Source organism: Sinocyclocheilus grahami, unplaced genomic scaffold (assembly GCF_001515645.1).
Source record: "Sinocyclocheilus grahami isolate Dianchi unplaced genomic scaffold, SAMN03320097.WGS_v1.1 scaffold21.1, whole genome shotgun sequence".
NCBI classification, from domain to species: domain Eukaryota; kingdom Metazoa; phylum Chordata; class Actinopteri; order Cypriniformes; family Cyprinidae; genus Sinocyclocheilus; species Sinocyclocheilus grahami.
Genome location: NW_015505200.1, coordinates 4,233,061 through 4,246,579, shown reverse-complemented (window position 1 = coordinate 4,246,579; position 13,519 = coordinate 4,233,061). Strand labels below are relative to the sequence as shown.

The following is a 13,519-nucleotide window of genomic DNA, read 5'->3' as shown; positions in this document are numbered from 1 at the left end:
TATCACATTGTGAACAGGTTACTTAGCATCAATTTAATTCATACAATTGTATGCATTTTGTCCATACAGGAAATTCTTTTGCTGACACAATACAGCCATCGTCTTCTGAAAAACACATTTTCAGAGGTGCCAATGTGACTCTGTCCTGTAACTACAGTGGTCTTGTATATGACCTGCAATGGTATCGAAATTTTGGGGGATTTAGAACAGAATTCCTGATACTTGTAAATGAAAATTCAGAGGCATCTGAGCCTTCTCTTCGTCTGTCAGCAAAAGACTCAAAAGAGAAGAAACAAGTGAATCTTACAATCTCTTCTGCTGAAGTGACAGATTCTGCTCTGTACTACTGTGCTCTGAGGCCCACAGTGACAGAAAGCCCAGAAGCACTGTACAAAAACTCTGATTCCAGTCATTTTGTACTGTTACTGATTTTATACTTCAGTTTGTCACCTCAATGAATGATCCAACCCCATTGTTTAAGTTATATGGAAAGCTTTAATCCAATGTTTAATTGAAATTAAAATGGATAGGAAATGTGAAATATATGTTCAGATTATTATGTGCTACAGTCATTTCCATGTGCATAACACAATTTAGTTTGTCTTTTTAGTATGAAATCTTCAATAGTTTTTTTTTTTTTATGTTTTCTAATTTTTATCTGTATTTTTATCATACTGCATTTTCCACAAACTAATGTCTAAGTAAATCTAGAGAACAGATTTAAGAGAGATGCACATAAGAACCTTCTATCTTGGCAGAAGTCATCATCAGAGGGTAAACATACAAATACTGTGATTTATATCCGTCATCCTCTATGATTCATGAAGATCTAAATGGGGTGGGTTTTTCACCCAAAAGAGGGCATTCTTCTCTTGTCTCCCTCATGCACACAATCAGCTCAACACTCGTCATGGAAAGTCAAATCTTGCCACAGGGTGGAGCTCCAGGCTTAAAACACTGTGTTCAAGTCAGGAAAAAGCACATCTGAGTTTGTCTTTCATTCCATCATGCTGCTCTGTGCACTTGTAATATTTTCAGTACTTGCAGGTAAGACTCATTTATTTTATTTCTCACCACCTCTTTTCTGATCACAACAGTGAATTTAGTATGTCTTTTTTTCAGGAGACTCTCTTGGTGATCTAATAACATCTCATGGTTCTGAAAAACAAGCTCAAGATGGTAACAGTGTTACTCTCTCCTGCAACTACACTGGTGCTGTTTATAATCTACTGTGGTATCGTCAGTATCAAAGATCCAAACCAGAACTCCTTCTCTCCATGACTGAATCTGGAGATCCAGTTAAAGAAGATCCATCAGCCCACTGGTTATCTGCTAAAGTTGACAAACACACAAAGCTCATGGAACTGGAAATCAGCCCTGCTAAAGTATCAGACTCTGCACATTATTACTGTGCCCTGCGGCCCACAGTGACAGGAAACCCTTTTCCTCTGTACATAATCTTTCTGTATATATGTCATGCTTTTAATCAATGCTTAACAAACACATGTACTCTACAGTATGTATTATTTCTGTGATTGAATCAGCCATCAGTAACACAAGCATATCTTAATGAATCCACAAGGATCGATACAAGTCAAATCAATTGTGATGCTTCCTGGTATATTTGTATAATATAAATATAAGTATAATATCAAAGTTCAATGAAAATGGTGATAAAAGAAATTATGACCACTTGGGTGTTATCATGAATATGAAAAATAATTAAATAAGAAAAATTGCATTAAGAATGTCAAAATAAGCAACTAGATCTCCGAAATTCAGTTTGTTCTGTATCATTATTGTGATTTTGCAATAAAAAAAATGATATGTGAGAGAGAAATAACTGCACCAATTACTGTTTTCAGCTAAAGTTTAAAAAAGTATTACAATCTTTTTAATGTCTTTTCTTTAATACACATTGGCAGAGACTTTGAATCGCAGGTCACATGAACTGGTTTAAGTATAAAGACTTTATTAGAGAAATACAAGCAAAACAAGATTTCTTCCAGCGGGTGGGGCTTAATATCAGGATGAAGCAGCATTTTAATCTGAGGGAGGATGTCAGAATTCAAAGACATCCAGTCTGAATGATACTCAAGTATTTCAGATTCTTCTTCAGATTTCTGCTGTCATGATTATTTTCACTCTCCTCAGTCTTTTGTGGATATGTATTGGTAAGATAAAGTTTTATTTTTCTCTCCAGTCTAGACCAGTTACCTTTTACTTATTTGCTACTTACTACTTTTTACCATTTAATTACGGTCTAATTAGGCTTTTACTCTCCATTACAGAGGCAGAAATAAAACCCTTGTCACTGAATGAAAATAGATTTGTTGATGACAGTGTTACTCTGTCCTGCAGTTATAAAGAGTATTCAGGTAAAAAAAACGGTTTACCTCTGAGTATGCAGTGACTGCTAAATGTCATGTTAACAGGTTTGAATATAAAGACACCATAAAAAGCAGGCTAAACTAAATAACTTTCCCATAGGGCGGAGCTTAATATCAAGATGTTGGAGCATTTTAATCTGAGGGAGGATATCAGAATTCAAAGGCATCTAGTCTGAATGATACTCAAGTCTCTCAGATTCTTCTTCAGATTTCTGCGGTCATGATTATTTTTACTCTCCTCAGTTTTTTGTGGATGTGTATTGGTAAGATAAAGTTGTAAAAAAAATTCTCCAATCTAGGCTGTTACGTTTTTACTTATTTGCTACTATGTTTTACCATTTAATTACAGTCTAATAAGGCTTTTCTCTCCATTACCAGGTCACACAGAGGCAGATGCAATAAAACCCTTGTCACTGAATGAATATAGACGTGTTGGTGACAGTGCTACTCTGTCCTGCAGTTACAAAGACTATACAGCTACTGTACAGAATTTACAATGGTACAGACAATATCCCAGATCCAAACCGGAGTTCCTCCTGTACATCTTCCAGCATGGAGCTATGAGTGAAGACAGACCACCCAGATTTACTGCTGCAGTTAATCAAGACAACAAACAAGTGGATCTGAAGATCTCCTCTGCTGTAGAGACAGATTCTGCCATGTACTACTGTGCCCTGGTGCCCACAGTGACAGGAAACCCACCTGCTCCGTACAAAAACTTAATACCTTAACACATCTTACATTAAACAAAAAAATGTGACACACCAGCTAATCATGCACAATAAATCACCGTTGCAACAGTTAATTTTTTTTCTTTAAATCTAATGAAACACTGTCAGGTCTTTTCATTTTGAGAGAAAAACAGCCCATCAGGGAAGAAGATAAAGCCTCAGCCAGAGGGTGGAGCAAATTCACAAAGTCTTTGAATGTGTGAAAGGCTGATTCATTTAGAGTCATCCTGCTTTGATAGTTTTACAATCACTCTTCATCAGAAACCATCATGTTTCTGTTTTGTTGGACACCACTGTCATTATTCATAGGTAAATTATTATTTTTTTAATTGTATTGTTTATTTTATTGTATTGTATATTTTATTAAAAATATATATTTTTATATACTAAATTGTATCACATTGTGAACAGGTTACTTAGCATCAATTTAATTCATACAATTGTATGCATTTTGTCCATACAGGAAATTCTTTTGCTGACACAATACAGCCATCGTCTTCTGAAAAACACATTTTCAGAGGTGCCAATGTGACTCTGTCCTGTAACTACAGTGGTCTTGTATATGACCTGCAATGGTATCGAAATTTTGGGGGATTTAGAACAGAATTCCTGATACTTGTAAATGAAAATTCAGAGGCATCTGAGCCTTCTCTTCGTCTGTCAGCAAAAGACTCAAAAGAGAAGAAACAAGTGAATCTTACAATCTCTTCTGCTGAAGTGACAGATTCTGCTCTGTACTACTGTGTTCTGAGGCCCACAGTGACAGAAAGCCCAGAAGCACTGTACAAAAACTCTGATTCCAGTCATTTTGTACTGTTACTGATTTTATACTTCAGTTTGTCACCTCAATGAATGATCCAACCCCATTGTTTAAGTTATATGGAAAGCTTTAATCCAATGTTTAATTGAAATTAAAATGGATAGGAAATGTGAAATATAAATTCAGATTATTAGGTGCTACAGTCATTTCCATGTGCATAACACAATTTAGTTTGTCTTTTTAGTATGAAATCTTCAATAGTTTTTTTTTTTTTATGTTTTCTAATTTTTATCTGTATTTTTATCATACTGCATTTTCCACAAACTAATGTCTAAGTAAATCTAGAGAACAGATTTAAGAGAGATGCACATAAGAACCTTCTATCTTGGCAGAAGTCATCATCAGAGGGTAAACATACAAATACTGTGATTTATATCCGTCATCCTCTATGATTCATGAAGATCTAAATGGGGTGGGGTTTTCACCCAAAAGAGGGCATTCTTCTCTTGTCTCCCTCATGCACACAATCAGCTCAACACTCGTCATGGAAAGTCAAATCTTGCCACAGGGTGGAGCTCCAGGCTTAAAACACTGTGTTCAAGTCAGGAAAAAGCACATCTGAGTTTGTCTTTCATTCCATCATGCTGCTCTGTGCACTTGTAATATTTTCAGTACTTGCAGGTAAGACTCATTTATTTTATTTCTCACCACCTCTTTTCTGATCACAACAGTGAATTTAGTATGTCTTTTTTTCAGGAGACTCTCTTGGTGATCTAATAACATCTCATGGTTCTGAAAAACAAGCTCAAGATGGTAACAGTGTTACTCTCTCCTGCAACTACACAGGTGATGTTTTTAATCTACTGTGGTATCGTCAGTATCAAAGATCCAAACCAGAATTCCTTCTCTCCATGACTGAATCTGGAGATCCAGTTAAAGAAGATCCATCAGCCCACTGGTTATCTGCTAAAGTTGACAAACACACAAAGCTCATGGAACTGGAATTCAGCCCTGCTAAAGTATCAGACTCTGCACATTATTACTGTGCCCTGCGGCCCACAGTGACAGGAAACCCTTTTCCTCTGTACATAATCTTTCTGTATATATGTCATGCTTTTAATCGATGCTTAACAAACACATGTACTCTACAGTATGTATTATTTCTGTGATTGAATCAGCCATCAGTAACACAAGCATATCTTAATGAATCCACAAGGATCGATACAAGTCAAATCAATTGTGATGCTTCCTGGTATATTTGTATAATATAAATATAAGTATAATATCAAAGTTCAATGAAAATGGTGATAAAAGAAATTATGACCACTTGGGTGTTATCATGAATATGAAAAATAATTAAATAAGAAAAATTGCATTAAGAATGTCAAAATAAGCAACTAGATCTCCGAAATTCAGTTTGTTCTGTATCATTATTGTGATTTTGCAATAAAAAAAATGATATGTGAGAGAGAAATAACTGCACCAATTACTGTTTTCAGCTAAAGTTTAAAAAAGTATTACAATCTTTTTAATGTCTTTTCTTTAATACACATTGGCAGAGACTTTGAATCGCAGGTCACATGAACTGGTTTAAGTATAAAGACTTTATTAGAGAAATACAAGCAAAACAAGATTTCTTCCAGCGGGTGGGGCTTAATATCAGGATGAAGCAGCATTTTAATCTGAGGGAGGATGTCAGAATTCAAAGACATCCAGTCTGAATGATACTCAAGTATTTCAGATTCTTCTTCAGATTTCTGCTGTCATGATTATTTTCACTCTCCTCAGTCTTTTGTGGATATGTATTGGTAAGATAAAGTTTTATTTTTCTCTCCAGTCTAGACCAGTTACCTTTTACTTATTTGCTACTTACTACTTTTTACCATTTAATTACGGTCTAATTAGGCTTTTACTCTCCATTACAGAGGCAGAAATAAAACCCTTGTCACTGAATGAAAATAGATTTGTTGATGACAGTGTTACTCTGTCCTGCAGTTATAAAGACTATTCAGGTACTGTAAATAATTTACAATGGTACAGACAATATCCCAGATCCAAACCGGAGTTCCTCCTTTACATCTTCCCACAAGGAGTTATGAGTGAAGACAGACCACCCAGATTTACTGCTACAGTTAATCAAGACAACAAACAAGTGGATCTGAAGATCTCCTCTGCTGTAGAGACAGATTCTGCCATGTACTACTGTGCCCTGAGGCCCACAGTGACAGGAAATCTAACTGCATCCTACAAAAACCTCCCATGTCATCATTAAAGAAAGATGAAGCCTCAAACACTTACTTCATCCTGTCTCAAAGGCCAGTGCATCATCACCACAATAGTCTGTAATTTTGCTGAGACAAGTCATATAACATATACATTCAATATAGTCAAAGGTTTGCATTTCCCTTATTACTGAAATAGTATATACGTTTTGCCAGAAGGTGGCGCTGTATGCATATTCTTTTTCAGTCATTATGGAGTGGATGTCCTGATGCAAGTTTTGTCTTACGTGCAGATTAATTGTCTGTATTGTAACCATTGTAATTTGTCTGCTCAAAAGTCAGAGACTGATTTTCATCTGCAAGATATCAGAAGAATCAGAATCAGAATCAGAATGAGTTTTTATTGCCAGGTATGTTTACACATACGAGGAATTTGTTTTCATGACAGAAGCTCCACAGTGTAACAGAATGACAGTGACAGAACAAAAACACAGATAATAAAAAATTGAAAAATAGAACAAGTAACTAAGGAATAAAAATATACAAATCGACAATTGTATGTACAGGTATATAACAATATTGTCAGTTTGTTTCAGGTTACGTTGGTTAATCTAATAGGTTGTTCCCAATGTTACTATAAAAAGAGAGCTTGCATCAAAGATGCAGTGTTCTTGCTTGCCAGATTTTTTTAAAGGTAAATGTTACTGATGATATTCCAGGTATTGTTGGACTACATATTCCAGTATACTAGTCAATCTGACACCTTGCCGTCAAGTATTTTATGGATATTTTAGCATATGCAAATTTTTACTTTAGACTCATTCTGAACTGAGATAGCTGAAATACTTCTGTAAAGATCATTTCACCTATTGCTCACTTAAACAATCATAATTTATTCTTCTTATACATATTCTGCCAGAGGGAGGAGCTACAGGATTCATGTTTTATATTACCCAGCTCCAGCTATATTTAGTTTTAGGAGGAAATTGATTCTCACAGTCATTTTTGTCTCTTTATTAGTAAGATGTTGTTCCTGATCTTAATCTTCATTTCTCTGCTCAAAGGTCAGTTATTGATTTTTATATATATATTTTATCCAATTATTATATATTCAGTGTGAACTACATGTATGCATCTTAATTTAATTTAGCCCAAAGGAATAATTTATAATCTTTGATTATTCTTCTACACAGAGAATGCTGACGCAAATACAATAAACCCACTGGTCCCAGAGAAGCACATGATAGCAGGAGACAATGTTACCCTCTCCTGTGAATACAGTGGAGGAGTTAACACACTGCAGTGGTATCGACAATATCCAGGATCTCGAATAGAGTTCCTTATATTTGTCACTGAGCTCAATGGCCGGTCGGAGCCTGCACTTCGACTTTCATCTGTGGCTGATGAACGTATATAAACGCATGAATCTCAGCATCTTTCAGGCAGAAATGGAAGATTCTGCTTTGTACTACTGTGCCCTGGTGCCCACAGTGATGGGAAACACTGCAACACTGTACAAAAACATCATTAGCAGCAGACATAGATCCAACATCAGATTTTAACCAATTTTTCTAAACATTTCAACAAATCAAAGTGTGATGACTTCACTTGAATCATTTATGCATTGATAAAGCTGGAATCTTCATAACATTATGAAAAAAAAACGGTTTACCTCTGAGTATGCAGTGACTGCTAAATGTAATGTTAACAGGTTTGAATATAAAGACACCATAAAAAGCAGGCTAAACTAAATAACTTTCCCATAGGGCGGAGCTTAATATCAAGATGTTGGAGCATTTTAATCTGAGGGAGGATATCAGAATTCAAAGGCATCTAGTCTGAATGATACTCAAGTCTCTCAGATTCTTCTTCAGATTTCTGCGGTCATGATTATTTTTACTCTCCTCAGTTTTTTGTGGATGTGTATTGGTAAGATAAAGTTGAAAAAAAATTCTCCAATCTAGACTGTTACGTTTTTACTTATTTGCTACTATGTTTTACCATTTAATTACAGTCTAATAAGGCTTTTACTCTCCATTACCAGGTCACACAGAGGCAGATGCAATAAAACCCTTGTCGCTGAATGAATATAGACGTGCTGGTGACAGTGCTACTCTGTCCTGCAGTTACAAAGACTATACAGCTACTGTACAGAATTTACAATGGTACAGACAATATCCCAGATCCAAACCGGAGTTCCTCCTGTACATCTTCCAGCATGGAGCTATGAGTGAAGACAGACCACCCAGATTTACTGCTGCAGTTAATCAAGACAACAAACAAGTGGATCTGAAGATCTCCTCTGCTGTAGAGACAGATTCTGCCATGTACTACTGTGCCCTGGTGCCCACAGTGACAGGAAATCTAACTGCATCATACAAAAACCTCCCATGTCATCCTGCCTCAAATAACAAATGCATCAGCACAATAGCCAATCCTTTAACTGGAACAAATCACATCATGCTTATCCACACCAAAGGTACACATCTCCCCATGACTAAAATTGTACAGAAAACATTACACTTAACTTATTTGACAGGAGGTGGCGCTATATGACTAACCTCCCAGCCCCTTTGCTTTTATAAGTGAGTTTATCTTACAAAATAATTGTAGTTTTATTCTATGGGGAATTTTTTATTTTTGCACAGATTTTGACCCTGGAATTGATTATACTTTGCTTAATGGTCAATGATTTAAACGTTTGATGTGCAAGATATCGTCAGTTAGTTCAGCATTCTTAAAAACAAAGGTTCCAAAAGGAGTTTTTCACAGCAATGCTATAGAAAAATCTTTTTTTAGTTCACCCTTTCAGTTTTTCTTATTGTAAAGAGCATTTTAATAATCCAAATAAAAGTTTTCTAAAAAAAAAAAAAAAAAAAAACTGAAATTTAAATGGGATATCAATGGTTTTTCATGGACCATCAATTCAAGGACCTTTATTTTTAAGAGATATTAATTCATTTAGTTCAGTTTCAAAGGCATTTGTTTTAAACGTAGATTTTAATTGTTCATAAAAAACTTAAAACTCACTTTAGCTTTCTAAAAGCACTGAGTAACTCATATTCAAAGTTTAGCCAAAAGTCTAGTAAATTATATGATACTTGTTCTTAGTTACTATAAAAATACAACATTAATATATGTTTTTTTTCTTCTTTTTTGCTTGCAAGATGTGAATATGTATTTAAACATTTGTTATTGATAATAATATTTCAGTATATTCTAAACTATAAACTATAATTGGTTTGATACCTTTTTGCCTAATATTTAAGATCTTTTTTTAACTCATTCCAAATGGTTCTGAGATCAACAATCATAAAATGTTCTTAAAACCCATATTCTACAGGAAGGAGGAGCTATACTTCATGTTTTTCATTAGCCAGCTCCTGCTATATATGAGTTAGTTACATCTAAGGAAGAAATGTGCAGCATTGATTCTCATTGTCTTTTTTGTTCATTCATTGGTGAAATGTTGTCCCTGGTCTTGATCATTATCTCTCTGCTCAAAGGTCAGTTATTCATACTTTTTTTTTTTACTTTTAAACCAAAGGTTGTGTGAAATTCTGTATTAACACATTAACATCTTAATTTAAGTAACAATCTACATAGCATTATTGTTTCTTCTTCTACACAGAGAATGCTGACGCAAATACAATAAACCCACTGGTCCCAGAGAAGCACATGACAGCAGGAGACAATGTTACCCTCTCCTGTGAATACAGTGGAGGTGTTAACACACTGCAGTGGTATCGACAATATCCAGGATCTCGAATAGAGTTTCTCATTTTTGCCACTGAGCTCAGTGGCCGGTCAGAGCCTGCACTTCGACTTTCAACTACAGCTGATAAAGGAAACAAATGGATGCACCTGAACATCTTTTTAACAGAAATGGACGATTCTGCGCTGTACTACTGTGCCCTGGTGCCCACAGTGATGGGAAACACTGCAACACTGTACAAAAACCTGAAACTATACTAGCATCAGATTTCAACAGACACTCCACTTAAATCAAATAATAAATAATATGAAGCATGAAAGTGGTGTTTCAAAATATACATTTCAAGTTGTAAATGAAATCAAATTAAGTACCTCTGAGTATGAAATGACTGACAATAGGCAATGGCTGAAAAAAAGTAGCAAAAATTATAAATATCAATATTTTGGGAAGGTATTATTTATTGATGAATGAATTACAAGGTAAAATTTACTCTCAATTATCAAATCAATTTTTAATACTGACTTAAAGAATAGGAGTGTGTCCGAGGTTGTTAGTCAATGGGGTTTGCAAACCGAGAACTGACGCTTCTCATTTAGAACTGGTTCGTTTAAAAGTCAAGTCAAGTCAAGGCCAGGCCAGGCCAGGCCAGTCCAGTCCATTCCAGTCAGTCAGTCTCACAAAACAGGCATTATATATTCAGGTTAAAGAACAAATAACTCTTATGAGCTGGTTCTTTCTAGTGAATCAAAAAAATTTACAATCACTCTGATTGCTGGACGAATTAGTCAGTTTTTTGTAGTAAAACAATCACATAGTTACATTTTACTGAGAGATAAATTTTAAAAGGTGCAGTTGAATTCTTTTTGATCCCCATTCCTGCTGTTGGGGGAAGAATAAAACTTTATATGTAAACCCTCAAAGCTGTCAGAAGGAGGAGCTCTTAGTGTTTTTCATTTCTGACATCTAAGTGTGCTGTCATTCTGTGAGTTAAAACAACATTATGTGGGTCTATTTACCTTTGCTCCTTTCAGCACTTGCAGGTGAGAATGTTTTTATTTCCATATTAATTCTTCATATACATTTGTCATTCATTAACATTTTAAATTGTTTAGGGTTTAAATATATATGAATACATATTTTGTTTGACAGGAGACTCTCTTGGTGATCTAATAACATCCCATAATTCTAAAAAACAAGCTCAAGATGGTAACAGTGTTACTCTCTCCTGCAACTACACTGGTGCTGTTTATAATCTACTGTGGTATCGTCAGTATCAAGGATCCAAACCAGAACTCCTTCTCTCCATGACTGAATCTGGAGATCCAGTTAAAGAAGATCCATCAGCCCACTGGTTATCTGCTAAAGTTGACAAACACACAAAGCTCATGGAACTGGAAATCAGCCCTGCTAAAGTATCAGACTCTGCACGGTATTACTGTGCCCTGCAGCCCACAGTGACAGGAAACCCTTTTCTCCTGCACAAAATCTTGCCAATGGTAGAGCTTAACATCTAAAAGCTGATAGACTGGCTGACAACGTATTTGACTTTTATTTAACTGTATTTTTTTTTTATCAGAAATCTTTAGCTTTGACAAAAGTATTACTATATTGTGGGGACCCAAGTTGGTCTGATATAAAAATGTGAAAAATAAAAACATGTTATGACAGTACTCATCTAAACACATTTTTTAATGGTTAAATTACATTTTATTAACCAAAAATAATGTCTAATTAATTAAAATCATGGAACTTACACAATGTCACATCAGTTTACTCAAAGTTTGACAAAAATTATGGTTAGGGCCCTATGAAATCTTTTATTTTCTTTCACCATATGTTTTATTGTTACCAAATTCTGTGTTGTAGCATATCTAATTATTTGAATGCATAAAAACATTTTAATTTATTCACATTTATTCTTAAAATAACCTTATGAAATGCTTTCTTTTTCCTCAGAAATCCTGTGTTGTGTATCTGGTTATCAAATGAAGGCATAAACATTAATTTAACTGATCTTTAAATTATTGAAAATTAAACTTAATTTTTTTGGCAAACAAAGGGGATTTACTATTAAAATTAAAACATGGAAGAAATGTTGTGTGATCATTCCTTAAAAAATTAAGTTTTAATAATTTTAGTAGTAGTAGTAGTATGTACATTCTGCTGAACAAAAGTAATATATTTCTGCTGCAATACATTCAAGTTAAACCAGACTTTTATTTTGACGGGTTACCGTGAATACCTTTATATTTCTGTGTGTTTATCATATGATGCTAGTTTTACTCAAATGAAATGGTAAAATACTGACTCTCAGAGCAGTTCTGGAGATGTTGTTCGTGTATTTATGTCCTCATTTAGTGAGACGACAGATGCTGAAATCACCGCGAGCGTCGCGCGCGCTTCAGTGTGTGTGTAGTAAACGAAACCGCTCGTCATTCATTCATACAGAGATATGATCGCGTAATATGAGCTAATTCTCATCAGATCACGTAAATCAGTGGAAAATTAATAGAAATTATGATTCTGTGTAAAGAAATATCAAGTAAACTTGTATAAAAATATCAGTCTTTTTCCAAATATGAACTAAACGCTCTAATGGAAGCAGTTCAGTGACGCTTGCACGTGACTGCCTACCTGCCAACCAGAGGTGGCCGCCTCATAATTTTCTATGCAGGAAAAACCCTGTATACAGTCGGATTTCTAAGAACCCTTAATCTACTGGAATATTGAATTCCTTTGGAAGTTTTTTTTTTTTTTAACTAAAAGGCTTTATGGTTATTTTTGGAAATAGACATACGATCTTTCAAATGAAAACATTGTTTTCATCATGTTACTGTAAAATAACATTGCAATATATATAACAAAAATAATCAATACATTTTTGCCTACTTTTGTTATTATAGAAACATCCATGGAAAAGCTGTTAATGTTTAAAATGTGTTTAATTTGCCTGATTTAAACTAGTGAGCACCAATTTAACATGCAGTCTGCCAGAAGGTGGAGCTCTAGGTTCAGTCATTTCAAAACAGAGCACAGACATAAACTTATTATGTCTGTGAGTTAGAGTTAGTTGAGGAAAGTCACAAAGGCCTTTTTGTTTCGTGCTGGTGTAGATGTTTCTCTTGGTTCTCTTGATATTTTCTCCTCTTATGGGTAAGTCATTTATAAGAATAACTTCCAAATAGAAAAATACTAATTTTGAATGGTAATGTGTCAATAAATCACCGGTTTACACTTTTTTTTTTCAAACAGAGAATGCTGATGCTGAAGTGATAACCTCAGTCTTCATAGAGCAGCATGTTTTGGCAGGAAAAGATATTACTCTTTCCTGCAATTACAGTGGCTATGTTCAAAATTTGCAGTGGTATCGTCAGTATCCCGGATCCAAACCTGAGAATATAATTTTTTATACTGAGACAAAGAGTCAGTCAGAGCCCAAGCTTCGTCTGTACGCTGTGGCCGATAAAGGAATCAAACTTATGAATTTGAGCATATCTTCTACTCAAATGGATGATTCTGCTCTGTATTACTGTGCCCTGCAGCCCACAGTGACAGGAAATACAACTGCACTGTACAAAAACTTTCTTATGACCTATTCTTACTAAAAGGCACTTTCACACCAGTTTTTCCTAATTGTCTTTCCTGACTGATACGATGTGATGCACTTTTTTTTTTAAAAGAACATAATTTGTCACGTTTCT

The 13,519-nt window shown here is 34.9% G+C and overlaps 1 protein-coding gene, 1 pseudogene and 4 gene segments (V, D, J or C); all 6 read left to right on the top strand.

Moving 5' to 3' along the window:
• Positions 1-1,007: 1,007 nt before the first annotated feature.
• On the top strand, positions 1,008-1,554 carry LOC107558488 (T-cell receptor alpha chain V region RL-5-like). The segment is given in 3 exon segments: positions 1,008-1,047; positions 1,123-1,450; positions 1,545-1,554. Coding segments are annotated over 3 exon segments (378 nt in total).
• Positions 1,555-2,610: 1,056 nt separating this feature from the next.
• On the top strand, positions 2,611-3,121 carry LOC107558477 (Ig heavy chain V-II region NEWM-like). The segment is given in 2 exon segments: positions 2,611-2,653; positions 2,769-3,121. Coding segments are annotated over 2 exon segments (396 nt in total).
• A 1,401-nt stretch (positions 3,122-4,522) lies between these two features.
• On the top strand, positions 4,523-6,153 carry LOC107558467 (uncharacterized). The gene is made up of 3 exons (XM_016242133.1): positions 4,523-4,562; positions 4,638-4,965; positions 5,877-6,153. Exons 1-3 carry the CDS (start codon positions 4,523-4,525, stop codon positions 6,151-6,153), a joined length of 645 nt encoding a protein of 214 aa, XP_016097619.1.
• A 974-nt stretch (positions 6,154-7,127) lies between these two features.
• LOC107558455 (Ig kappa chain V-VI region NQ2-6.1-like) lies at positions 7,128-7,665 on the top strand (annotated as a pseudogene).
• A 324-nt stretch (positions 7,666-7,989) lies between these two features.
• On the top strand, positions 7,990-8,795 carry LOC107558445 (Ig lambda chain V-VI region NIG-48-like). The segment is given in 3 exon segments: positions 7,990-8,032; positions 8,148-8,582; positions 8,752-8,795. Coding segments are annotated over 3 exon segments (522 nt in total).
• A 774-nt stretch (positions 8,796-9,569) lies between these two features.
• Positions 9,570-10,078, top strand: LOC107558437 (Ig kappa chain V-VI region NQ2-6.1-like). The segment is given in 2 exon segments: positions 9,570-9,609; positions 9,735-10,078. Coding segments are annotated over 2 exon segments (384 nt in total).
• The last annotated feature ends 3,441 nt before the right edge of the window (positions 10,079-13,519 follow it).